At 35.7% G+C, this 27,459-nt stretch overlaps 1 protein-coding gene across 1 annotated transcript; it reads right to left on the minus strand.

Moving 5' to 3' along the window:
- Positions 1–970: 970 nt before the first annotated feature.
- On the minus strand, positions 971–27,430 carry LOC123534662 (protein phosphatase 1 regulatory subunit 37-like). The gene is made up of 12 exons (XM_045317006.2): positions 26,948–27,430; positions 19,720–19,817; positions 19,077–19,122; positions 17,264–17,364; positions 15,851–15,970; positions 14,517–14,667; positions 13,657–13,802; positions 12,284–12,409; positions 11,597–11,738; positions 10,646–10,812; positions 7,790–9,566; positions 971–4,947 (listed from the first exon to the last, which is right to left on the minus strand). The coding sequence occupies exons 1-12, from the start codon at positions 27,285–27,287 to the stop codon at positions 4,886–4,888; spliced, it is 3,276 nt and encodes a 1,091-aa protein (XP_045172941.2). The 5' UTR covers positions 27,288–27,430; the 3' UTR covers positions 971–4,885.
- Positions 27,431–27,459: the final 29 nt, after the last annotated feature.

Raw genomic sequence — 27,459 nt, forward strand, 5'->3', positions numbered from 1 at the left:
AGGGTAAAGGTTAAAAAGTTCTTACACAGAAGCTATAATTTATTTACTACCAAACATACATGTGAAAGTAAGCTGCATAGGGTTTTCTGTCCAGTCAGTATGGAGAAACCCTTTGTAAAGCTGCTGTGTGACCATCCAATTGGCTCTTGTGACATGTACGTCTAAATGAACCAGTAGCAGCCATCACAGACTAGCAGTGCATGATAACCTCTACTGCCTCATCATTGAGACATTGTTCCAGGATATAAAGGGTGAAAAATTTGTTTACAGATGGGCAAACTAACTGATAATATCAGTGCTTAGCAGTATTTTGATTGTTACATAATCATTATAATCTAATTTTTTTTTTTGAAGTTTGTATGTACATTTTTATTTTAGTCACAGCGCCTGGTGGTAAAAAATAGAGTTTCTGTATCAAAACTTTTCAAATGCCTCTTATATGGTTCTGATACGTATTTTTACAGACTTGTCTCCAAGGAAATAATATAATTATTTCTAAAAGCCATTTTTTGTTCAACTTCAAGAAAGCTGTAATTAAATAACATTACTAATTTTCTAATCCTTAACAAATCCAGAGTTTAAACATACCAAACAATATTTTGACTAATAAAATCTCCTAACTCTGCAGTTTCTACAAAATAGTGCATTTTTGTACACTGCAATAAGTCTGAGATTTGTGAGCACGAGAAAAAATTGACCTACAAAAGACTGACACAACTCATAACCAACATGACCAAATGTGGAAAATTACATCTATAGAATATTGATTACCCCGGTAATACTGACAAACATCGACAATGTGTTGATTGCTGTAAAGGATGTCTGGTCAAGGAAAGTTCAAGAATGTTCAGTTGTTAGGGATATTATTTGTAACTTTGTTGTTTTTATGCATTTTTTGGGATTGCCTTTATTACAGTAAAACTTAACACTGCCCACTGATGACTCATTCACAACTGATAGTCTGATTAGATGTTGGTAGAGTTGTGGGTGGGGGCGGGAGTGGGGGTTCTTATGTGTCTGTCAGTCTCTCTCCCTTTAAACTTTGAACAAAAGGTTTTATTATTAAGATTTTTTTTCTTTTGAACTTTTCAACATTGCCAAGAAAAATTAAATTAATATTATCACTAAACATGGTCAGACTGTGACAGTTCGTCAGCAGGACATTTCAATCAATTGTCTTTTGTTTTTTGTTGGGTTGATGTTCTGTAATGTCAATGAAATACTGTGTTGGTATTTTGTCTGTCAATGTTTTGTATGACCTAGAGATTTCATACTTGTTCATATGTGTGTATAAGAAGTATTTCACTATATATATATGAACACATATATATATATATATATATATATATATATAACGCAGGGCTCTCGCGAGTGGGCGACTTGAGCGAAATAGGCGCTCTAGAACTTCAAACTTCGCTCAAATCTAACCTCAAAGCGAAATGCAAGTCACCCGATTTTCTTTGATTTCCGCACTCGCTAATTAGTGCTACCTGGACAATTTACACGGTGTCATAACGAGTGCCGAATACACAAACACACGCCGGTAGCATAATTTAAGCTCCGCCTACTTCAGGTACTTGCGAGATTTTCCCGAGAAGTGTGAAAGCGAATCAAATTATCCAATACACCTCGTTGATTGTGTTCAGCCAATTAGCGTCGCGTTTACGTCTTTGACACTTCGTTTTTAATTGTCAACATGTTCGAGTGCAAAAAACAAAGTTTTTTTTTTAAAGAAACTGCTGATTAACCATGCGATTAATTGGAATTTGGTACACAATTATTTGTTATCTATGATAAAAGAACGACATGTAATGTATTAACTATGTTTAAATTGACTTCCATCGATGAATTTATTTGAATATGTATTTCTAGATTACACAGTTTACTTTCAGTTTTATTCGAGTGAGAGACTGACATTCCTCGGTGAATGACTCGGTGTTAATAATAAACACTTCATACAATCATATTATTTCATACATCCGCCTGCTAGTTATAATCGATAACGATTGTTAAGCAGTATAACATAGACATAGACATACAAGATATAACCAAAATCTGGCGGATTATATTTACGGAATCGGCTTGAATTTTGAAAACGACTTTTTTCAGAATTTTTTTAACTAAACAATAACCACTGTATGGGAAATGACCTAACTAAGGAAATGAATGGTCACATCAATACTTTTTATCAAGAAACAAGGTAATTACAGCCACCTTTCAAATCACTCAACATCATTGCGGTAGGAAAAGTCTTCCCACTTCTCCCTAAAGTCTCCCCACTTCTCCCTAAATCAGCTTGAGGGAGAAGTGACTTCTCCCAAAAAATTGGACCTAGCTACCGTCTATATTCGCGTATAAGACGCAGTTTTGGGGATCATATCTTCGTTTCCTAGAAGGGCATGCGTCTTATAAGCGAATACTACAAGAAAATTAAGTGAAAATTTAAAAAAAGTCCCGAGTTTACAGCTCAGGACATCTCATTTCCGCGTCTGCAGACATGTACTTTCGTTTTTCGGCAGCCATTGCGCATAGCAGTTGTAAAAACCTTACGGACACGTACCGTATTTCGGTCCGCTATAAAGATTTATTATTTACCTATTTTACGATTTGATAGATTAATATCGAAAGTATATTTTATTTATAAATGTATTTTTTTTCCGAGTCTGCAACCCGCTACTTACGTTTTTCGTCAGCCATTGCATATCGGTATTAAAATCTAAACGGACAAGCACCGTGTTTCGGTCCTCAATAACGATCTATTATTTACTTACTTTACGATTTGGTAGTTTAATATCTGAAGTATTTTTTACTTACAAATGTATTTTTTTTTCTTTTAAAATCAAAAATTCTTTCAGAAAATCTGACGAATTAGCTTTACTTAAATTGGAAATGACTGATATAATTGAGCAAAGAAAATACTTTTTCACCGCCCGCAAACAGAGTTATTAAAAGTTAATTATCCCCAATTGCATATGATACGGTACCTATAATTGTTGCAAGTGTAAACTGTTAAAACGCACCCATTATAAATCATCTGAAGGTGCAAACTGTTAAATAAACACATGTATAGAAATAAATGTATCATAAACACTGATTGATGTTAATTGGCGACTTCATAGAATAGTCGGCTGCAATTATTTTAATTCTGCCCTCTAGTCAAATGAAGGTACAGTAGGGATGTCTAGCTACTCGGAACTGGAATATGATTGGATAACATTTCAAAGTGGGCATATCCATATTTGATTGACAAATGTGTCAGATTTACTGCCATAAAAGTACATGTATCCTAATCTCGCCACCTTTTTTGCTATCTTATCAGTAATCAATCGATACGTTATTGTCAGTTTTTTTTGTGTGTTTGAAATATGTGATAAATTAATGCATTATTAGTTACCGTATGTCACATAAAATTAAAATATGTAATATGCTTTGTTTGTTTGTTTGCTTTTTCGAACGTTAATTACTTTGGGAAAATTGGTGAGGATATTTTATCCTCATTAATTTTCTCATTGTATGCAGCGCATGTTTGAATGAAAAATCCTAAACATGTATTGGAGATCCTTTGAAAGCAATTTAAAAATTGCGTATCCTCGAATAATTTCAAGAAATACATTATTTTCCTAAACATTCTGTGTTACTGTTATGGAAACATGGCCGAACATTCAGCGTTTCTAAGCATTATGAGTAAAATGGGCGAATATCGTCACATTTCTAGACGTAATTTCTCCCGTTTCGGAGATATTTTGTGCACATTATTACCAATGAAAGTGGATTTTAGAATACTTTATTTTATTCTACATATTATGAAACAGATTTTCAAGTTCCTTCAAAAATAAAATCGGCGAAAATCGTCAATTTTCCGCCGTTTTGAAGTTACTACATTGCATTTTTACACACGAAATTGATTTTAAAATAATTTATTTTATTTAACATAATATAAAACAAGTCTGCAAGTTCTTTTAAAAATAAAATCGGCGAATATTGTCAAAATTTCGGCCTTTCTTTAACCTTTTTTCCGCTGTTACTAATTCATTTAAATTCTGCATTTTTACAATAAAATTGTCCATTTTCTGCTATTTTCTATTGCAAATCATAGAATGTTGGGGAAAATAATGCATCTCTACAAATTTCTGATGTAGTTTGTATAAAAATATGACTGCGTCTTATACGAGGGTCAGTGCAAAACCTCCCCGATCGATAGTCCAATATCAGGATGCGTCTTATAAGCGAGGGCGCCTTATACGCGAGTATATACGGTAGACCCCTGAAACGTGTTTGATATGTAAAAATTCTGAACTTTGCTGTATCTAGGAAACTAAAAATATACATGTATGTTCATAACATACATGTAAAAGCTATTTCTTAAGTTTTAACACCTTGTATATATATTAAATCATTGTGAGACATCTGACTTACTGACCAATTTTTTTTTAGAAATACACATGTAGCCCATCCGTGCAGTCTGAACATAATCTGCACTGTTCGCTATTCAGCCATCTTTCAGTATCTTTTTGGTAAGCACCCCTTTTAACAGTTAATAGTGCTGTCCAAATTGAAAGATGGACAAGTTCATTATAGATATTTAGCAGGATAAGGGTTAAGCCCATATTGAAATTTCAACCTCCCTGCATGAAGTGAAAACATTTAATTATTCTAAGTACTGGGTAACAAAACAGTCTTGAAGCAGCCTTGCTAACAAGCACAACATCAACATAACTACGAACTGATGTCAACAGATAAATAGACTCCCGGAAAGGAATGCGATCTTCTGTAGTTTTCCAGCAAAGTTTGAAACACAAGAAAATATTTCAAATGTCTGCATCATCCACTTCATTGCTGTTTTAATCAAAATGTTGTCCGTTAAACGCGTTAAAAGTGACAAACATCAAGATGAGGCTCCTGTATCCATGGCAGCTGTATCAAGCCAATCAGAGTTCGTCTCCGCACCTGAAATATATGCATATTTCAACATGTTGTCTATATTTTTAACATGTTGTAAAGTCTTCAAATTTCCACTTGTTGTCCATACCTTTAACATGTTGTAACTTCTTTAAATTATCTATCTTGCTAAATAAAGGACATTTAATTTACTACTCTTCTTGCTAATAGACGAGTCACGTTAGATTTATAGAACGATGGATTAAAACCATGACTCAGCTCCTTAATTTAATATAGAAAAATCCCCAGTTGAAAATGAAAACTTAATAAATCTCATCCGACAGTCAATGCAAGATGTTTAGGAAATATGAGCCGTGCCATGAGAAAACCAACATAGTGGGTTTGCGACCAGCATGGATCCAGACCAGCCTGCGCATCCGTGCAGTCTGGTCAGGCTCCATGCTGTTCGCTTTTAAAGCCTATTGGAATTGGAGAAACTGTTAGCGAAAGCATGGTGCCTGACCAGACTGGGCGGATGCGCAGGCTGGTCTGGATCCATGCTGGTCGCAAAGCCACTATGTTGGTTTTCTCATGGCATGGCTCATATGTACTTTCCAGGATTTTCACAAGATAGAAAACATTTATTGTATTCAACAGTAATCAATCAAATAGTTAATTTAAAACACTCCTGTATTGATTACCTCCCATCCTTGTTCATCAATGCCTGTGTTTTATGTCCCAATTATGTAAATTGCTGACCTAACTATATAAATACTGGAATGCAGGATATTTGTGTATTGAATTGTCTCTACAACATAGCTGACAGATGAAACAAAATCATGTACATGTAAATATGATATGAATATCAATATAAATATGAATATGATATTTACTGTGCAATCATTAGCATTCTGTGGGGACTAATTTTCCTTGATTTCTTTGTATGTTGGTCCATTATGTTTAATGATTTTTTAATTTCAACAAATAAGTAAAATTTCTATTCATTTTAGGTTAAAAAGTTGAAATCAACAAATATTCCAAAGAAATCATTCAAATGGCACTTGACCAAAACCACGAGATTAAGTGATTAAACAGTATATTAATAAACATCAGTTAGGACACAAATTTACAGCACAAAACATAAATACTGATATTAATCTCACAAGTATTTTATGATACAAGGAGTATGAAAACACTAATATAATCCTTGAAAGATTCACCATGCTGAACGAGTCAGTGATTTCTATCTACTACACCCCCCCCACTCCTATCACTTGATGTGGGCTTTTCTTAGTCCATAACACACCTCCCACACTTCATATAATTTCCTTATTTTGTTATTTCTATTTCTAGTGATCAATTCATATTCATATCAAGGCAAATATTAGCAAATATTCATTTAAACTGAAATCAAAAGACTAAATGTTGTGATGGGCGGCTACAAAGCAAGAAGTCAAGAATCCAGATGGTCTGAATTTGTGGGCTATAAAACCAGTTTCCTTTTGTTGTAGAAACATGCAGGTAAATCAAACAAAGTTTGTTTCCCTCTTATGCATTTACTTCATCCTTTTATTATTTCAATTTTACAGGGGTCCTGAAATAAGCTGTCCGAGTTGTCCGATTCGTGGATTCCTCGGTCCGGACAAGCAGTTTTTAGAAGCTGCTTGTCCGGGACAAGTAAATTTCGTGGTAAATATTTATGAAAATGAAACTAATCGGCGAACATCTGTATTTATATCCGCATGCCTAAAGGCAAATCTAATCTATTTGTGATCATTTATGCCCATTAAATTTATCAAAACAAAAATGTAATGCAGCCATTTATAGACACTGGACTGTTTAAACTACATTTAATGATCATTACTGAAAATTAAACCGTGAAGTTGAAATGAAGTGCCAGTCTGGGGATATCCCGTTATCTACTTTCATTTTTGATTTTCAGCAAAAACGTTAGCTAGGTTGACGCTATGTAAAAAGTTTAGTAGCCAAATTGTGCTTAATTTTTCGAGCCGATTAGTATTGACATTTAACAACTCGGACAGCTTATTTCAGGACCCTGAAAGACCAATGCAGTATTCATTGAATGTAATGGGACCAGGGTAGAAATTCTAGCATACATACATGTACTGAATATTTTTGTCAATGGCATGTGTTCATTTCTTAATTATTCTCTACTCACTGAACTTGCTAGTCATAACATATTTTCAAGTGGATTTCTAGTCACTTAGCTTGCTAGTTATAACATATTTTCAAAGGATGGTTCTAGTCATAACGTAAAAACTTTATATAAGTTAAAATGAAGTCAACAGAAGTGTATGTTTGTATTATTTGTTTATTTAGTAATGATAATGCTGATCCTTTCCTTTTTAAACTAAAAAGTACGGACAAGTTCTTCTTAGGTACGGACAAGTGGATTTGTGGGCCCAACTTGTCCGTGGACAAGTAGACTCTGAAAATATTTCAGGACCCCTGTTTTAATGGTCAAACTTCTCCTACACACTTATGAAAAAAGTTTCTGAAGGATTTAGGTATCAACATAGATCTATAAAAATCAATTAAGCAAGGTCACAAAAATAAATGACACTGATAAGGCCTAGTTTTGTTTGGTCTGGTGATGAAAGCAATTCTCTCACCAAATGAAACTGATGCTACAGGATTTTGACCAACAAAACTGATTGGCAGTTGTCTTATGACAGTGTAAAAGTGTACAGACTTGAAAGCATGTACAGACTTGACAAAAATTACAATATCACAAATAACACTGTTTAATAATGTTAGAAAATTTACCAGGAACAGTTATGAGTATTTCAATACTCTACATACCTTCAGAAAAGTCCAAATAAAAAACTGTGGTTCTTCTTCAAATTTTTGAAGTATTAATTCTCAGTAGATTATATTTCAAGGCACTCACCATTTTGAGTATATGCATCTGTATTACCATTTTTCAGAATTATTCCGTTTGCAGGAGGGGACTGAGTACCAGAAGAACTCCCTACTTCTTCATCTATTAGACTGGCCAACTCCTGTCTTAATCCATTAAATGAAAGATTTGTGTGGAAGTCTGGTTTGTTATTGCTCCCAGTGTGTAAACTATCTGAACTTTGAACAGACGACATACTTTCAACTATGTCTGACTCATTAACTGTATTCCATGGTTCTGAATCACCATTTTCTTTATCACTCCCATTTTGTCCTTTGCCATCACGGTTTACAACATTTTTATCAGTTTCAGTATCACAAACATTATCTTCTGTGTCTAAACAATCAACAAATTCACCATTCATATCATCCTCTTTAGTATCATCATCACATAAATTTTCTGATAAATTCGGCATATCAAGCTCTGACAAACTTTTCGGTTCCGAATTTTGCAATTTATCAGAATCACAGTCCAATATGGACAAATCTTCTGCTTGACTAGAACCTGCACTGTCTACATCCACAGCAGTCTTTGAGCAAGCTTTACTTTCAGTTTTCAAACAATTTTCATCTGATTTTATTTGTTGTTTCTCTTTTTTGCTTTGAGTCTCTACTTCTGGTTTTATAATATCTTCGGCTTCAGGAATGTTTTCAACTGGCAAAATATCACATTTTGAAGAGGAGTCAGTTTTTGTACTGCTTTCATTTAACTGTTCACTATCATCCTTACTCTTGTCATCTCTGCTTTTTTCTGCATTTTCTCCTCCCTTTTTCTCTGAAGATTTTACTTTAACTTTACTGGTTTGTTGTTCAGCATTTATTTCCGAAGAATCACTTCTGTCTGAATCATTACTAGTTTTATCACAAGAATCTTGTTTAACCGATTCAACTGTTACAGAAGTCATTTGGTTTGTTTTACCAGTTGCATTGTTAGTAGAATTATGTACAACCTCACTCTTCTTTTCTTCTGGTTTAGATTGGTCGCTTATATCATCTGTTTTTGCATTCACCTTGACAGCATTGTCGTCAACAATTTGCTGTATGTAAGAAACAAGAGTTTGGTCTTCTATCACTCTTTGTAATGAACCGGGACTTGCTTTGTCGCCTGCGGTGTGCATATCCACAGACAGAGGAATGGGCGTGGTTAATGTTGGCAGGTCAACAGTTGGTAGTGGTGGAACGAGATGAGGTAACACTTGTGAAGTGGAAGAGTCCGCACCTCGTCCCATAGGGGGATGAACCTGTGTTGGGGAATTTATCACATCAGCTACTGACGAACTGAACTTTGGAAACTTAAATCCACTGGAAGAATCACTTCCCTGCGGGGACAAGCCAGTAGGGCTCGCTACACGAGTCACCGAAAATATCTTTTTGGCAGTTGCTTTGGGGTTTGGACAGTACTGTGGACTGAGTAAGTCAGTCCCAGTTGGAGGAGCTAACTGTATAGTCTGTGCTGGGGGCGTGGCTTCAAGAATATACTCCTCCCCTAAAACAGGAGAATCCAGTTCACGTTCTGGACACAAAGGTGTTAATGGTAAGAACAATAGCTTCGGTCTATGTATACCATCACCAGACGGAATGTATTCGTGTGATTCCTCGAACGATATATCACATGCCGCCTCTTGCAGCTTCCGTGCATTCTCCTGGTTTTTAAGTTCAATCTGCCTCTGCTCCTCCTCTCGTTTGTGCATTAGGTCCCTGTTTCTCTCTAGTAAACAACTTATATCTTTTTGTAACCTCTTCTGTTGGTCTGCATAATCTTTCACACCCTGGAGCAGAAAACAAGTCATTTTAAGAGAGGAAGTTTGCCACAAGAAAAAGAAAATTATCACCTTCATAAGAGAAGATATCATTTTTTCTGAAACAACTACTAACATTTTTTGTTCCTGAAAACATAAGCATCTCTATGTTTTCCAGGAATTATCTTTCACACTGGAAAAAACATTTGGTTAAACCTTTCCTTAAAATCATAAACTCTTTAACTGTGCATATTCTAAATATGCTAACTCCCAGTTTAATAGAAAGAATACTATTTAAGAGCAAGCTTTAGATTATTTTATGACTTAATTTTGCTAAAATACGTGCCTCAAAATCATAGAGAATATATTTTTTGACTGGTCTATACTTTATTTTTTCAGTCATACAAACACTCTTTAGGTCAAATGCCAACTGTTTCATGGAGGCAGGCCCCTGGTGCCCCTATGAGCACTTTTTCATGCATGGTCGGACACCATGCCACCTTGGACAGGGTAGAATCTTTGACCTTCCATTAGCCAGCTGGATGGCTTCCTCACATGAAGAATTCTACATCCAAAGCAAGGTCTCTAAACCAGCATTGAGGCATATGATCAATAGTCAGTGTGTGGTAACAATATGAGCCGTGCCATGAGAAAACCAACATAGTGGGTTTGCGACCAGCATGGATCAAGACCAGCCTGCGCATCCTGGTCAGGATACATTCTGTTCGCTAACAGTTTCTCTAATTACAATAGGCTTTGAAAGCGAACAGCATGGATCCTGACCAGACTGCGCAGATGCTGGTCGCAAACCCACTATGTTGGTTTTCTCATGGCGCGGCTCATATAAGGAAAACCATTAGTTCTCACAATAAGGGATGTCATTTCTAAGTGGGCTGTCCTCTAGGTGGGTTATAGTACCTGCCTGTGGCCTTACATTATGGACAGGACTCTAGAGTATGACATACCTCATTATGCTTAACCATTCAATAGATCTTTTAAATGTTAAAGCTGAGGCACAAAGTGTTTTTGGACACATAGACCAAAGACAGTGAAATTTACTATATGCCTCTCTATTAAAAATATGGCCAACAAAAATATCAAATACGTACTGATTCTTTCTTTGTTTCTCTGTCAATATCCAGTCTGGTAATACTCTCATTCACTTTAAGTGCCAGTGAGAGCGCCATGAGGCCTGCTGTTTTGATATCATTCTCCTGAAGGTCCAACCTCACAAGCCTTGTGTTGTCTGCTATCACTTCTGCTAGGGCTACAGCTCCTGAATAAATATGAGCCGTGCCATGAGAAAATCAACATAGTGGCTTTGCGACCAGCATGGATCCAGACCAGCCTGCGCATCCGCTATTACCTGTTAACCCTTATCATGCTGGACACCATTTTTTCTGCCTTTGCGACCTGTGCAGATCAAGATCAGCCTGCACATCTGTGCAGTCTGATCATGATCTGCACTGTTTGCCATTCAGTCAGTATCCTTTTTGGTATGCACCCCTTTAAACAGTTAATGGTACTGTCCAAATTGAAAGATGGACAAGTTCATTAGAGGAATTTAGCAGTGTAAGGGTTAAAATATTTGCTGAGGATATGAGGAAACTTTTATGGCAATTATGGTAAATATTCAGTCAGTCAATAATGGGGTACAATACAACAGCAGAATACCTCATCTTGAAGTCCATTTCATATATACACTAGACCAAAACAAGTCCAAACCAATGAGGTCTTTTTCATTTTAAAATTCCGTATACCAGTACACTGAATTTTGATCTTAATCTCTGAATGAAAAAGTTTAAATTGACCAAATCAAGGAAAAACATGACATTTTTCATCTTTTTTTTCAATACCTGAATTTTATAACCAACCTAGGATTTCAACATTATGCATATTTTCATTTCGGGTTTCTTTTCTTTTTGGCACATACGTGAAATGAGCTCAGTGTTGATAAAGCATTTTATTTCTTTCTGTTTGTTTTTGGTTCAATGTTTAAATGAATGACCTTAAAAGTGATGGTCTAGTATCAAGCTGATCTAAAATGACAAAAAATATACCTTCACATGATACTTTAGTCCCAGACAGCCCAAGTTTGAGAAGACCTTTCGATTTTAGCAGTCCATCTTTGAGTATATGGATACCTTCATTGGTTATGGGATTATGTCCTAGATTCAATGTCTCTAAGTGTTCTGCTGAGGTCTGAAAGTCAAGAAAAAAGTCATTTCTTTAAGACTAAACAGACACGTTTGATCAGATGAGTTTTAATGTCACATAATGAAAGATACACCCACAACCAGGCTATGATAACAACTGTGAACACAGATCAAAAAAAAAAATTCAATTATCAGCAGGTATGACATCTTTCATTGTATCTGCAGCGTGTTACTTTTTATCATGCAATGGGCTACTGCTTATCCAAGTGAGTACAGCACAATTATTCTTATGCAGATTTCGAAAACTAGATAGGAAAGTGTTTAGTTGTATAAAGTATAAAATTAAATAGGTCTGTGAGTTCAAGCTGTAGAAACAAAATTTAGATTTTTTCCCTGAAGTGGGGTAGGTGTCTGTACCTGTCATTTGGGGAAAAAATTACTGCAGCATTTTGGCGAAAAGAAATATATGTTCTGATGTAAAGCAAATTTGAAGAGAAAACTTCATGGATTGACAGGAATTTTCTGAGTGGAAGACACCTGAAAAATGGCCCCCACTGAAGCAAGAAAATAAGCTCTGCAACCTGTACTTACCAAAGCTTTATTAACGGCAGACATGCCCTGGAATGTGATCTGATTGTTCCACAGTACAAGTGTGAGTAGACCTGTATCCAGGCACTGCTCTGACAAACCATCACATATGTGGCCCACACCAACATCCTACAAGAAAAATTGATATATAACAACTAAATCATACATTTTGGTATGCTAGATACCTGTAACAATTTCATTTAATAGGTAAACAAATATAACATAAGGGCGGTTTTGATTCTATCAACAGTGAAACTTCTGTTCAAGACATGTTCCAATGAGCTAAGACTTACCAATATAGGCAAGATATTTACTGTCCTGTGAGATAAAGTAACCTCTACAGAATAAAAATTTAGTTTTTTTTTTCTTTTTTTGGAGGTGTGTGTGTGTAGGTGTGTGTGTGTGTGGGGGGGGGGGGGGGAAAGAGGAGGGAGGATATAACATCATATTGACAAGAGTTATAGGTCATGTGGTGCCTTTTCAGCTTTTGATGGTGGAAGAAGACCCCAGGTGTCTCTCTTATTAATCAATTATGAATTAATGACATTAATTCAGGCATAAACAGACCCAGGTGTAGAACCACCAACTTCACGTAAGCCAACTGCATGGATGAAAGAATTCTACCTAACAAGTGCGGTTTCAGAACCACAATACTGAAGTCAAGGGATTTGAAGTCAGCCACTTTAATCACTCAGCTACTGGTCTCTCAAGAGGGACTGTACTGCTTAAAATCTTTTGACTTGGGTGATACCGAGATTTAGATATACAGGCAGGTATGTGTAGAAATAACATACACAAATAAATAATCCTCTTAAGATACTGATATACAGATTGTTTAAACTTTAACTTCTAAATTATAATTTAGCAAGACTTTCATTACCATGTAACTACTGGTAACATAGTAGAATTCTATACTACATCCTTTTAAACAGTATCTGATATGTAGTCCATTAAGAAAATCTACTCATACAGGAAAACCTCAATCTCATTTAGACACACAGGCATTTTACATTTGAAACAAAGGACTAGGGATACCTTACTGGTGAACCAAATTCTGTTTTAATTGTCATATCGACATAATTACATGTCATACAGTGACTTTCCACCTTCTGATGGTAAAGAAAGACGCAACTTGTCAGTTTGAGCATTAATTCAGGCACAAGCAGTCACCTAAGCAGAAGTAAAACCTTCCATAGGCCAGCTCAAAGGTACATCAAAGAATTCTACAACCCAAGCAAAGTTTTGAATCCACAATGATGTTGGGCAAATGATTCCAAGTCAGCCACCTTCATCACTCTTCCAAGAAGGCCCCTCACTTTAAAATAAAGGTCTAGCGATACCTAATGGGTGGATCAAATTCTATAAACAAACAATACCTGTAGGTGATTGTTCCTGAGATCAAGGAGTTCAAGTCGATGATTGTATTTCAGCAAGTTACCTATCTGTACTCCATCAGTCGGCATAAACTTGTTGTCTCCAAGAAACAACTCCTTTAATATCTCATTCATCTTTAGAGCAGCAACTGAAATAAGAGCACCAAATCTGAGACTCTCTCATTACAAATTACCTTTCTCTAAAATCGTTAATATTCGTAGGGGACTAATTTCCTTGAACTGAATGGTTGATTCAATCCAAACAAACAAATAAAGTGCCTTTTTTTTTATGTTCGAAGGTAAAAGTCTATGAATTTATATCCATAAGAAACAGACCTTTTGGTCAAAACTGAAATTTCTGGCAGAAGAAATTAAATGATTCCATAGTTATATCAATTCAATCTATAGTACACATATTCAAATCGACTAGTTTGCTACAAACACCTTACAAAGACTAAATTCTGTAAATTCAGTAAATTAATGAAGAATGTTTTACAGCTATTCAGAGTTGTCTGACCTCCAAATTTCAGTGAAACTATCTTTCAAAAGTTTAGCTCAATTGTAAAGAAAGTTTCCGGCTTAAATGAAGACTGATTCCTAGAATTCCAGTACTGATATCATATGACCCTATCTGGGGTCTAAGTAACCAAAATATGCAAACATTTTAACCAGTACACCAAAACTATCATTTCACTGTTGCTTTATATAAATTGTCATGATTCTAATATAGTGCAGTAAATGTGTTCATATAACAGCTACAATGCCTTCCTCTTCATTCAAAAAAGAAACCCTTTAAACATCTTTTAACAACCAGCAAAAGTAGCAAAATATGTGTGATTTATGTAAAGAATTGAAAAGTATACCCAGAATAACAAGCGCTCTGCCTGCTAGACCAGCATTCTGCAGATGGAGACGCTGTAAGAAACAGCCCATACGTAACGCCCGACCCATTATCGGGATTACTCTCTCATTCAGATCACAGTTTCGTGCATCAATAAATGTCAGGCATGGGGTCTACAATTGTAAATAGCATTTATCATTTAAACAATTTATAAATACAATTAATTTTCAATTGCAGTAAAATAAAAGTGCTCTTAAATTTTTTTTCCAGAGTTACTCTAACTTAAGATTTCTTCTTGTTCAAATTACTACACTCCTTCATTACTTGGAAGATTATGTGTAGACGCTGAATAAAATTTTATGGTGTTTTTACATATATCAAGTTTGTACATGTGCCACAACAATAAAACTTTCTGAATTTTACAATATTAAAACTCTATGCACTGGTTGCTGTTTAAAGATTGAGTGCAGAGCTTAGGACAGGCACAGTGACAAAAGCCTTGAAGGAGTCAACTGTGACTATAGTATGTGACAGTTAATGTGATAAAACTGATTTTGCTAGTGACTACTAGTTTCTAGTTTGTTTGAATTAAGATAATGGACCCATAATGACAAACGGCAACTTCCGCTTGATTCCATGTATGTGATCTCTGCATTTCCCTCCTGGTATGAAAAGTCGTGTTTGTTTGAGCTACATTAATGACTAAAGAACACTAAAGGATACTGAGATTACAGAATCATGCAGAAATTGCTGAGTGTCAGAAAAGATCCATTACCAAAGACTCCATCTGATCTCTCAGCAGTCCTTAATTTGTTTGCTTGTTTGTTTTGGGTTTAATGCTGTTTTTCAACAGTATTTCAGTCATGTTACGGTGGGCAGTTAACCTAACCAGTGTTCCTGGATTCTGTACCAGTACAAACCTGTTCTCCGCAAGTAACTGCCAACTTCCCCACACGAATCAGAGGTGGAGGATAAATAATTTCAGACACAATGTCTGTTATCAAATCGTCACGGAGAACAAACGCCCCGCCTGCGGATCGAACTCACAACCCCGCGATCCGTAGACCAACGCTCTCCCTATTGAGCTAAGCGGGTGGGTATAGCAGTCCTTAAACACAATAGTGGTCAAATGACCTAAAATTTCTGGAACTCATTTACTGTCAAGACCTTGTTTGACTTCAGCAATTGCAGAACATCCTTGCATGAAAGGAAAGCCGGCAAATGCAAGTAGGGTATACATGTACATGCTGGCAAGGTTTGAACCATATTTAATCAATATTAAAAAGTTCTATCTTTACATCATTTTTTCACAACAGAAATATCCTTTATTAAGTATAAATAATTTCAAGAACATACCCTTCTAACAAGTTTAGAGCAAGACATCCATCCTCTAGGTCCAATACCTTTGTTGAAGGATATATTCAGTTTACAGGCTGACTCGTAGTACTCCACCATCTCAAACAGAGCAACAGCCATCTGCAATCAAATAATAATGTTACATTATAACATTAAAGAGACTATAAAACTTGAATTAAGAAATAATAAGTTCCCAAACATAGTTTATCATAGAATAACCCAAGTTTTAAATTCTTATGCGTAAGAATATATCATGAAGGCCTTAGGCCTGAGTGATATACTGTTTCGCATAAGAACGAAAAACTCGGGTTATTCTATGATAAATCACAATTGGGAGCTTATTATTTCGATTCTAACACGACATACTAGTATCAACAGTGTTAGAAAAAAATGGAAACTACTTTTTACGACCGCGTTACGCACCTGGATCGGATGATGTCATTGCACGCGAGTGGTATATTGCAGAATAACCCGAGATAGATTTTGCTCTACATGTATGTAGGTTATTTGCTGGTCGTGTTAGAATTACTGGTAACCAGTGTTTTATGAAATTAACATTAAACACAACCAGAAAAAAACTTCCATATCTAACTGTTTCTGTAGCAATTAGTACACTTACCCATTTTATAGGGCTGTCTGACTTTTGCAATAAAATGTCAATATGATCAAACTGAATCAATTGCAATCGTATTTCTAAATGGTACGGATAAAATGAAGTCTTTCTATTTCACTATAAAAATATACAGTCAAACCAGTATTGAAGATCATGTCTGACAAAAAGACCACGATTATAAAGCTGTGTATAAATTTACTATTTTCTTTTAACCCATTTAACTGTAGTATACATTTACACATGTTGACACACCAGCTGTCAACAGAGACCACCTTTTTCATTTCCAAAGCATGGTCTCTTAATATCAAAAGGCTTGACAGTAGAGTGAAGCCAGTCAAGGCAGCAACAAAATCTGGCTGCTTAACCTTTACCCTGCTAAATTTTTAAAATGGACTGGTCTATCATTCAATTTGGGCAGTACTGTTCACTGAAAATTTACTGACTGAAAAACAAACTCTGCACTGGTCACAAAGGCAGAATCCCTTGCCAGCAGCAGGCTGAAGGTCAAGGCAAGTTGAAAATAGAACAAAAAGTAGATTTTGGCAGTTAGCTGCTGCTTAAGGCAACTGACTGTTTAATACAGGTGGCTGTTTATGCAGGTTAAAACTGTATTCTGGAAAAAATCTGGCAATCTACCCAATTTAACAGCAAACTGTATATTCTACATTGCAACAAATCCTTTGGAGAATTTACATGGACATCGTTGAAGACAGACAATCAGCTAAAATGTCTCCATGTGAAGAGGGGAACTGCAGGAAATGTAAGAGCTACAGCAAGTAAGGAATATGTTAATATAATACCTCATCATCAAGATGTGTAGCTTCTACATCAATACATCGAAATCTCACATGCTTAAATATATCTTCTAAACTTTCCACTTGTTTCAAATCTAAACGCTCTCCTGTAAAATGCATAAATAAAGTTGAACAAGAGGACCAAGATGGCCCTGTGACGCTCACCTGAGTACTATTGCTCAAAATGAAATGATCTTTTCAAACCAATCTCATTAGAAGCTGCTAAGGTGTATTCATTTAGATAAATAATAAAGGAGGTAATCTGTCATAAATTCAGTCAATATGTATCTTCACTGATTGTCCAAGTCCATCTGTTGACATAAATGAAATTTATGATCAGTATCTTCATTAGTTACAGAGATATACCCATTTTAATTTGAAATAAAGGGAGGTAATTTGACATAAAATCAGTACTTAGTTATCTACCCTGATTGTCTCAGTCCAACTAATGACAATAATGAAATTTCAAATAAGTCCTATAAGTACTTACTGATATAAATCCATTTTGATTACAATCAGCGGAGGTAATAAGATATAAAATAACTCTGGAACCTACGATTGGATCTGACAGGTTCGTCATGGAATCCACGATTTATTGTTGCTGAAGATATTTTGGAAGTTTGTATCAAATCAAACCATAAATGAAGTCTCTATATGGCTGCAAAAGCCAAAATAGCCAATTTTGGACATTTAAGGGGCTATAACTCTGGAACCCATGATGAAATCTGGCCAGTTCAAGAAAGGAACCAAGATCTTGTGGTAATACAAATTGTGTGCAAGTTTGGTTAAAATCAAATCATAAATAAAGCTGCTATTGTGCAGACAAGGTCAAAATAGCTAATTTTGGCCCTTTCAGGGGCCATAACTCTGGAACCCATGGGATCTGGCCAGTTCAAGAAAGGAACCAAGATCTTATGGTGACACAAGTTTTGTGCAAGTTTGATTAAATTAAATCATAAATGAAGCTGCTATTGTGCAGACAAGGTCAAAATAGCTAATTCTGGCCATTTCAGGGGCCATAACTCTGGAACCCATCATGGAATCTGGCCAGTTCAACAAAGGAACCAAGATCTTATGGTGATTCAAGTTGTGTGCAAGTTTGGTTAAAATATAATTATAAATGAAGCTGCTATTGTGCAGACAATGTCAAAATAGCTAATTAAGTAATTTTGGCCCTTTCAGGGGCCATAACTCTGGAACCCATAATGGGATCTGGCCAGTTCAAGAAAGGAACCAAGATCTTATGGTGACACAAGTTTTGTGCAAGTTTGGTAAAAATCAAATCATAAATAAAGCTGCTATTGTGCAGACAAGGTCAAAATAGCTAATTCTGGCCCTTTCAGGGGCCATAACTCTGGAACCCATGATGGGATCTGGCCAGTTCAAGAAAGGAACTGAGATCTTATGGTGATACAAATTGTGTGCAAGTTTGGTTAAAATAAAATCATAAATGAAACCACTATCGTGCAGACAAGAAATTGCTGACGGACTGACGGACAGACGAAGGGTGATCACAAAAGCTCACCTTGTCACTATGTGACAGGTGAGCTAAAAACATTCAAAATAAAGTGTCTGTACTGAACAGTGAACAACAAATACTAGAAACAGATTCACATTAGTTTTATAATGTTAAGATCATTTATGATGCAAGTTCAGTTCATTTTCACATAAAATGTTACATGTATTTAAGTTCACTGGCAAGCAAATAAAAATATTTACAATAATTCAAGTTCCCACAAACCTAATCAAAACAAGCCTTTTACTATGGGGAAAATCCACGCTCTGACTGATGTCAAAAGCTTTATGCTTAGATGCCTACCTTTCAAGCTAAGGATTTCATATCTTTCACCAACATTTTCAATGCACTGCAAAATACAAATATACAATCTGAACATCAAACTTCTAATTATAGGAATTCCAGACCATCCCAAAAAAAATCTTATCTGAAGGAGACAGATCTACACCTTACTTGCAGTATACAGCCAATAGCCAGGACAAATTAATCTCATAAAACACAACAATTTACGGACAACATAGTGGGTTTGGCGACCAGCAAGGATCCAGACCAGCCTGCACATCCGCGCAGTCTGTTCAGGATCCATGCTGTTCGCTAACGGTTTCTCTAATTGCAATAGGCTTTGAAAGCGAACAGCATGGATCCTGAACAGACTGCGCGGATGCGCAGGCTGGTCTGGATCCATGCTGGTCGCAAACCCACTATGTCGGTTTTCTCATGGCGTGGCTCAATTTACTGACAATGACTAATTGCTATAATTCACAGTCTAAAACTACCTATATGCTTCAGTCAGACTTAAACGTCTTTCCAACTACATTTAAAACCTTTCAAAACTATGTTCAATCTAACAAAAATTTGATCAGTATTTTCAACAAAATATAAGGAACAGTTCAGTAAGTATGAACCTCTGTAAAATCAATTGTATAATACAGTTTTGTGTTTGTACCTGAAGCTGCTGTAAAATTTTGTTGAGGGGTTTGGATCCATGCTTTTCACATCCTTTTCTGTAAGCTCTCAGGAGATCTTCTGTTCTCCAGTCAGGAACTAAAGTGTGAAAATATAATGAAATTACTTTTTTTGATAATGAAAAACGTATACCATCTTCACATGTTTAAAACTAAAATAAATAACAAGAGCTGTCCGTAAGACAGCCAAGCTCGACTATTCGAAATATTGTCCCAGAAGCAGGAAAATATTACCCAAAAAGGTTAAATATCAAAAGAGTTTTAAGTTCAAAAGGGGGAATAATTTGACCAAAATGCATATCAGTTATGGGACTTGCTGCTATCAACTAGTTTTATAACCCCGGAGGCACATGTGAAGTTTCAATTCAATATCTGCATTAGTTTTGGAGATAGAAACTTGCATGTAAAACTTTAACCAAAATTTTCAAAGTCCAAAAGGGGGCATAATTTGCCCAAAATACATGTCAGAGTTATGACACTTGATCCAATGAGGTTAGTAATTCATCTAGAAAAAGAAAAAATAAGTTTCAAATCTATATGCCTTTTAGTAATAGCTGTATGTACTTGCACGCAAAACTTTAACCAGAATTTTCTAAATCCAAAAGGGGGCATAATTTGGCCAAAATGAAAGTCAGAGTTATGGGACTTGCTACTATCAACTAGTTTTATAACCCCGAAGACACATGTGAAGTTTCAAATCAATATCTGCATTAGTTTTGGAGATAGTTACTTGCATGTAAAACTTTAACCAAAATTTTCTAAGTCCAAAAGGGGGCATAATTTGCTCAAAATACATGTCAGAGTTATGGGACTTGACCCAGAGAGGTTGGTAATTGACCTAGAAAAAGAAAAAAAAAATAAGTTTCAAAGCTATATGCCTTTAATTGATGGCTGTATGTACTTGCATGCAAAAACTTAACCAAGGTGTGACGCCGACGCCAGGGTGCGTAGAATAGCTAGACTATTCTTTGAATAGTCGAGCTAAAAACTGATTATATTGTTAAATAAAATTTAAAATGCAACTTATGTCAGAGGTCGCGAAAGCTGTCTGACATGTCCGGTAAATTTTGACCCGGTCCGCTGCGATATATCAAGTTCACAAGACCGAGTGTCCGATAAAAATTGCAGGTCAATATGATAAAATAAGAAGAAAGTCCTCCATGATTTTGCTAAAGTTTGAACAAAAAAATCTTAATTACATGGAATCCCGAGAAACTGTTGTCAAACTATATTTTAGTAAGCGCTTGTTTGATTTGTCCATAAAATAGAAACAATGGAAACCCCTCAAAACGTCAAGACAATTCTAAGAACGCGCAAATCATTGGTGCATTGTTCTGACTAATTGTGGATGGTACACATTCAAATTTTCTACCGATAGCGCGAGAACCAGATGAGAATTTCCAGAAATTCTGAGGTCATCTTTCTCTTTCAATCATCAACGTCAACATTTTGAGGATTCTATGCAAACAATAGACTACATAAATGAACTTTGTGGGGGGAAAACACAGCGATGATATAGAAAATGAATATGAAAACTTAATGTCTGAAATCTGTTTTAACTGATAGATCTATGTGGAAATAAACTTAAGGGATGTAATTTATGAAATGTCTACATGTATATAGAACAGATTCTATGTATAAATAGATCTACCAGTTTTAAAGATCAGATATCAAATTTATTAAAAAGAATTTGGTCTGGTAAAATATTATCCGGGCCTGTAAAAAAATCATGTTTACCAGACTGTCCCGTGAATTTTCAGGGTCTTTCGTGAACACTGTTATGTAACTTAAAATGCTTAAAAGAGATTCAAAGGCTTGGTGTATAATGATAGGAAATGGAAGAAACACTGAAAACCTTATTTTCTTTTGAAGCAGACGCAGTGTAAACAGTGTTTTTTCCACTCGTTAGTTTGTTTGTTTTGGGTTTAACGCCATTTTTTAACAGTATTTCAGTCATGTAACGGCGGGCAGTTAACCTAACCAGTGTTCCTGGATTCCGTACCAGTACAAACCTGCAAGTAACTACCAACTTCCCCACATGAATCAGAGGTGGAGGATGAATGATTTCAGACACGTCTTTTATCAAATCATCACAGAGAACATACGCCCCGCCCGGGGATCGAACTCGCGACCCAGTGATCCGTAGACCAACGCTCTTCCTATTGAGCTAAACGGACGGGCTTTCCACTCGTTAGGGAATAGGGCCTTGGCCTTTACAACTGGGAAAAATGTGTCATACCTATATCGTGAATTTTTAAAATGTGACATTTTTAATATGTTTCATTTAAGAAAAAATATGATCATCATGCAATAAGTAAGCATATTGCCTTGTGTTTCAAATGTATAAGGAGAGATCCAGGGATATAAACTAGAAGATGCTTTTGTAGAAAAGGGCATGTCTCCCCCAATGCATAGTCATATAGGCAGGAAGTCAATAGGGGAGCAAAAGTCAAAACAACACTGATGGTTGGCTGCAATAGGAATCATCTACTTGGCATGTATAATCATTCCACAAAGTTTCATTATTCTGGGCTTAGTGGTTCTCAAGTTATGAATTGGAAACTGTTTTCCATGTTCAGGCGCCTGTGACCTTGACCTCTGATCGAGTGACCCCCAAATCAGTAGGGGTCATATACTCTGCATGTACAATCATCCTATTTAGTTTCAACATTCTGGGTCAGGTGGTTCTCAAGTCATTGACTGAAAAGAGTTTTCTATGTTCGGCCCCCTGTGACCTTGAATTTTGATGGTGTGACCCCAAAAACAATAGGGTTCATCTACTCAGTAACTCCTATCACCCTATGAAATTTGAAGGTTCTAGATCAAATGGTTCTCAAGTTATTGACTGGAAATTGATTTCCATGTTCTGTTTGTTGCGACCTTGACCTTTTATAGGGTAATCCCAAAAACAATAGGGGACATCTACACTGTAAGTCTTATCACCCTATAAAGTTTCAACATTCTGGGTCAAGGGGTTCTCAAGTTACTGACCTGAAACGGATTTCCATGTTCTGTTTGCTGCGACCTTGACCTTTAATAGAGTGACCCCAAAATGAACATGGGTCATCTACTCTACATGTTCAAACATCCTTTGAAGCTTCAACATTCTGGGTCAAGTGGTTTTCAAGTTACTGACCTGAAATGTTTTTTCCATGTTCAGGCCCCTGTGACCTTGACCTTTTCATAGAGTGATCCCAAAATCAATAGTGGTCATCTACTCTGCATGTCCAATAATCCTTTGAAGTTTCAACATTCTGGGTAAAGTGGTTCTCAAGTTACTGACCTGAAATGTTTTTCCACATTCAGACCCCTGTGACTTTGACCTTTAATAGAATACCCCAAAATAAATAGTGGCATCTACTCTGCAGCCAATCATCGTAAAAGTTTAAACCCTTCTGGGCCAATGGGCTAAATTTATGGATCAGAAGGGTTTTTTCTAGTTCACCCCTGTGACCTTGACTTTACAGAGGACCCCAAAATCAATAGGGTCTCTACTATGTATGCCCAAATCAATTATAATCATCCTAGATTTTTCAACTTTCGGAAAGTGGTTCTCAAGCTAGGGTCGGAAATGGTTTTCCAGGTAGCCCCCTGTGACCTGATTTTGTGGGTGACCCCAAAACAATAGGGCTCTCTACTCTCATCATTCCAATCATCCTATGAAGTTTAAACATTCTGGGTCAATTTTGTTTTCAAGTTTTTATTGGAAATGGTTTTTCCATTTTCGGCCCTTGTGACCTTGACCTTTGATGGGTGACCCCAAAAACAATAACAGGGTTCATACAGATCTTATACAAAATTCCATATTTTTTCCATGACATTGCCTGGTTTTCCAGACCAATCCAAACATACAAACCAAATAAATGCAATGATACACTCATTTTTTTGGCATACAAAAAATTTTTTATTTCAAACATTTGAAAAATAAGACTTTTTTTTTTTTTTTTTTTTTTACGATAAATTTCAATTCCAACACTGTTTACCTTTTTTTTTTAGTGAGCATTTTTAGTAAAGTTTAAGGCCCAACTGCTCTAATTCCTGTTGCTTTCTTTAGCAGTCCTTCTAAAAGAGTTACTTGAGTCACAAATCTATTTTTTCCTGTGGTTTCTGACATTGTTCTTGAGTGGGGGGGAAATACACATACAAACCCCAGTTTCCTCCGTTTTGTTTCCACGGGGTTTTGAAAAAAGATTTTAATGGCAAAAGTTTTTGTCGTTTATCACGAGTTCAATGTTTGAAACGTGTTTTCCACCTTCTAGCGTTTTTATTGCGGTTTCGCCCATATTTGACAGATCGAAAATTTTTGCACGAGGGTGCAAAAGGGCTTTCTGTTATGGGACTTGAAAGGCTTTAACCATGCTTTGTTCATTGTACTGTTCATTCCTTTTCCCCATTAGTTGATGGGCAACTCTTTTCTGACTTATTTTTTACTTTTTTTAGCTATTTCACCTTAGTTTCGTTTTTAAAAGTACAACAAAAAAACCAAACGTTGCAATAGAACTTAAGGCATTCGTACCCAAACCCAAATTCACCCCCAATTTTGACGAAAATTACTGATTGTTCGATTACCGAAATCTGGATTTTTCTGATATTAAATTAAAACAGAGTAACTTTTTATGCACATACGATTTATCCAGACACTTTCCATGACGATTTTTAAAATTTTTTCCATGACAAAATAAAAAAATTTAAATTTTTTCCCCTGTTTTTTTTTTTCCAAAAATCTCGTTTTCCATATTTTTCCAGACCTGCAACCCTGAAAAAGGGGTTTGTCTACCCCCTAAGCCCGCCATCCGTAAATTTTTGATTTTTGGGTTAAAGGTTCTCCAGTTTTGATCGGAAAAAATTTGACGTTGGACGACAGGGCAAAACCAAAAGTCCCCCACCCGAGGGGGGAAAACATAATTAACCCTCGACTCATATCAATCTGACTTCTTACTGCCATATTTATTTTAAGGAGCTCAGCCAGATACCATTTTGCTGTGACTAAAATTAGACATTTTAGGCTCTTTAACACCGTGCAGATTTTTTTTCCCTTCATAATAGGGGCTGTTAATAGGCCCCCTCCCTCAGAAAATTTCTTTTAAATCATCAGTTTCCCAAAAAATTGACTTTTCATCAGGTTTTTTTTCCCCTTTGCCCAAATACCGGACATTTTTTTTTCCCAAAAACAAAGGCCTGAGCCCCTTCCCCTCCTGATAAAAATTTAAAAAAAAAACCCCTGCTTTGATAAGCTCCACCTCTTAAAATTTGAAGCACTTTTTGGGCAAAGCCATAACTGGTTATGCAAAATAAACTGAGTACACCTCAACACAATATGGGGGTGTTTTGACCAAATTCTAAACCAAATGGGGGACATTCTGGGATATTTTTACTTAATTCGGGACGTTTTGACTTTATACCGTCTTCAAAGAAGGAATGTCTAGCCGTCTGGTAACCAACGCCCAGCCGCGGGGGGGAAACCCAAAGCCTACCTTGAACCGACGCAGCAAACCCCAGGGGATTTTCTACCGCCGGTAATTGATTCTTAATGAAAAGTAATGATTTTTTTTAGTTTTAAATGTTTTTTACTTAAGAAACAATCTTTCTATTTTTCAAAACATAAAAAATGGATTGTTTGTAAAAAATCTGTTGATATTTTATTTTTAGAAAAGATAAAAACCCCAGGTTTTTTAAAATTTTTTTGGGAAAGCCCAGCCTTTTCAATTTACAATTGGGGTTTTTTGCGGAAAACTTCAAAATTGGGGGAAAAATTAACAAACCTTAATAAAAAATCATTTGGGGAAAAATTTTTTTTTATGGAAAATTTCAGACAGGACAGACAGGTTATTTTCTGATGTCACAGGGCTATGGCTCAGAACTTTTTTTTTTTTTTGGGTCACCATAGCTTCTGTTGTTTCCGAGGTCATTTGTGAGGGCTCAGATTTCTTGGGCAAACACTTTGCTTTTCGACGTTTGTTTTGAATTTAATTTCTCTTTAACTTTTCCCAAAAAATTTTGAATGCCCCGGAGTAAACCCATGTTTTTTAAATTTTTTTTTCTTATTATAAAATTGGAATTAGGGGACATTTTTTTGATAATTTTTTGGGAATTTTCCCAACAATTTTTTTCCGCCATTTTTTACCATAAAAAGCTTTAGCGACCGTGAGAAATCATACAAATCCGTACTATGCTGGACCCCTTTTATGTAAACAAGCTCTTCAGTTGGGGAAAAAAATTTTGCGAATAAACCCTAATTAAAAAGGCGGGAATTTTTATGTTATTTGCATCGTTTTTGTTCAAATTTTACAAGAAATCAATCTTATTGGGAAAAATCATCTCTTTTTTGGGGGTTTTTTTTAAACTTTTTTGGAATTTTGACATTTTTTTTCGTTGGGGGACGCCGAATTTCGGGGTCAAATCGCCCAAAAAAAAACACTGACGCTTATCGCCCCGCCCCCTGTTATTTTGTAAAAAGGTCCTTTAAAATTAATTTTTAAAACACAAATTAAAATATACATTTTTTTTGAAGAATGGAAAGCTTTTAAAACAAGCAAAATTTATTTAATCATTAATTAATTTAACATTTTTTGAAGAAAAGGATTATGAATGCTTTTCTTTAAATACTGTTTTTCTAGAAGCTCTGAACATCACACTGCCGCTATTGAAATTAAATGTCATTTATTAAAACAGTTATTCATTAAGAAAAATATTTGAATACTAAAATATGAAAAATGTAATATTAAATTACTGATTTTTCAAAATCCAGTCAGAAAGTTGTTAAAATTTAAAAATTCTGATCCCATAAAAGTCAACAGATGAACAAATTTTAATGAGTGACGTCACAGCGATCTTACAATTACTGATTTCGGCAAACTTTCGTTATATCGGCTGAATAATGCAGTGATTTACTGTAAATCTTTAGCATGTATTTACACAATATTTTGTTTGCAGATAAGTATCGATATCTTAAGTAAATAACACTAAAACTATATAAAATCAGGCCCATAAAATCATTACTTATTCATTAGGGACTGTGAAGTATAGAAACACTGGTAAATCATGAAATATACTTGTGTGAAAATTAAAACGTGTAATCATAACGGTGTGACCACCTACAAGTGAGGCATTGAGACAATCGGAGATCTTTAGTACCAGAAAAAAATTTAAAATGTGAAATTAACCGGAACTGGCCGCAATGCGGGTTTAAACAATCTGCTAAAAACACACCATTTTTCCATGGATCTGGAGGTTCTAAGTATCCTTTAACAATAGTCGCATCAACTGGAAAGAACACATTTTTCTTTCCCTTTTTTGTCTGTTTCTCTGCATTTGAACAACCGTTTGCTATCACTTGTTCGTCATTAACATTTGCATCATTACTTAGCTGTTCAACAGGAACTTGTTCATCTTTACGAGTGTCATCATTGGGCAATTCAACAACTTGTTTGTTTACTTCCTGTTTTGATGTTGATGATGGGGAGTTTTCTTGATCAGATTTTTCACTGTTTATTTTGTCATTTTCACACGTACTTGTGGACGACACATCTGAATTAACAGTTGCATCCATTTCCACAATAATAAAATATGCAAGTGTCTAATTTATGGTTTCATTGACAGGCGATATAGCTGTAGAAATAATATTTTTTCTGACATTTTTCCAAAAGTGCCACTCGTCAGACTCCATATTATTATTCGGTCATGCGCAGTCACGAGTTTCAGTTTTTTTGAAAGCTAGGATG

Source organism: Mercenaria mercenaria, chromosome 1 (genome assembly GCF_021730395.1).
Source record: "Mercenaria mercenaria strain notata chromosome 1, MADL_Memer_1, whole genome shotgun sequence".
NCBI classification, from domain to species: Eukaryota; Metazoa; Mollusca; class Bivalvia; order Venerida; family Veneridae; genus Mercenaria; species Mercenaria mercenaria.

Bases quoted from the DNA above. Each gene is read 5' to 3' on its own strand.
- LOC123534662 (XM_045317006.2), bottom strand. From the start codon at position 27,287: ATGGATGCAACTGTTAATTCAGATGTGTCGTCCACAAGTACGTGTGAA. The intron at 19,123-19,719 runs GTACAAACACAA...TGTATTTTGCAG, and splicing joins AAATTTTACAGCAGCTTCAG to TGCATTGAAAATGTTGGTGA. The intron at 13,803-14,516 runs GTATACTTTTCA...CTCTTATTTCAG, and splicing joins CAGAGCGCTTGTTATTCTGG to TTGCTGCTCTAAAGATGAAT.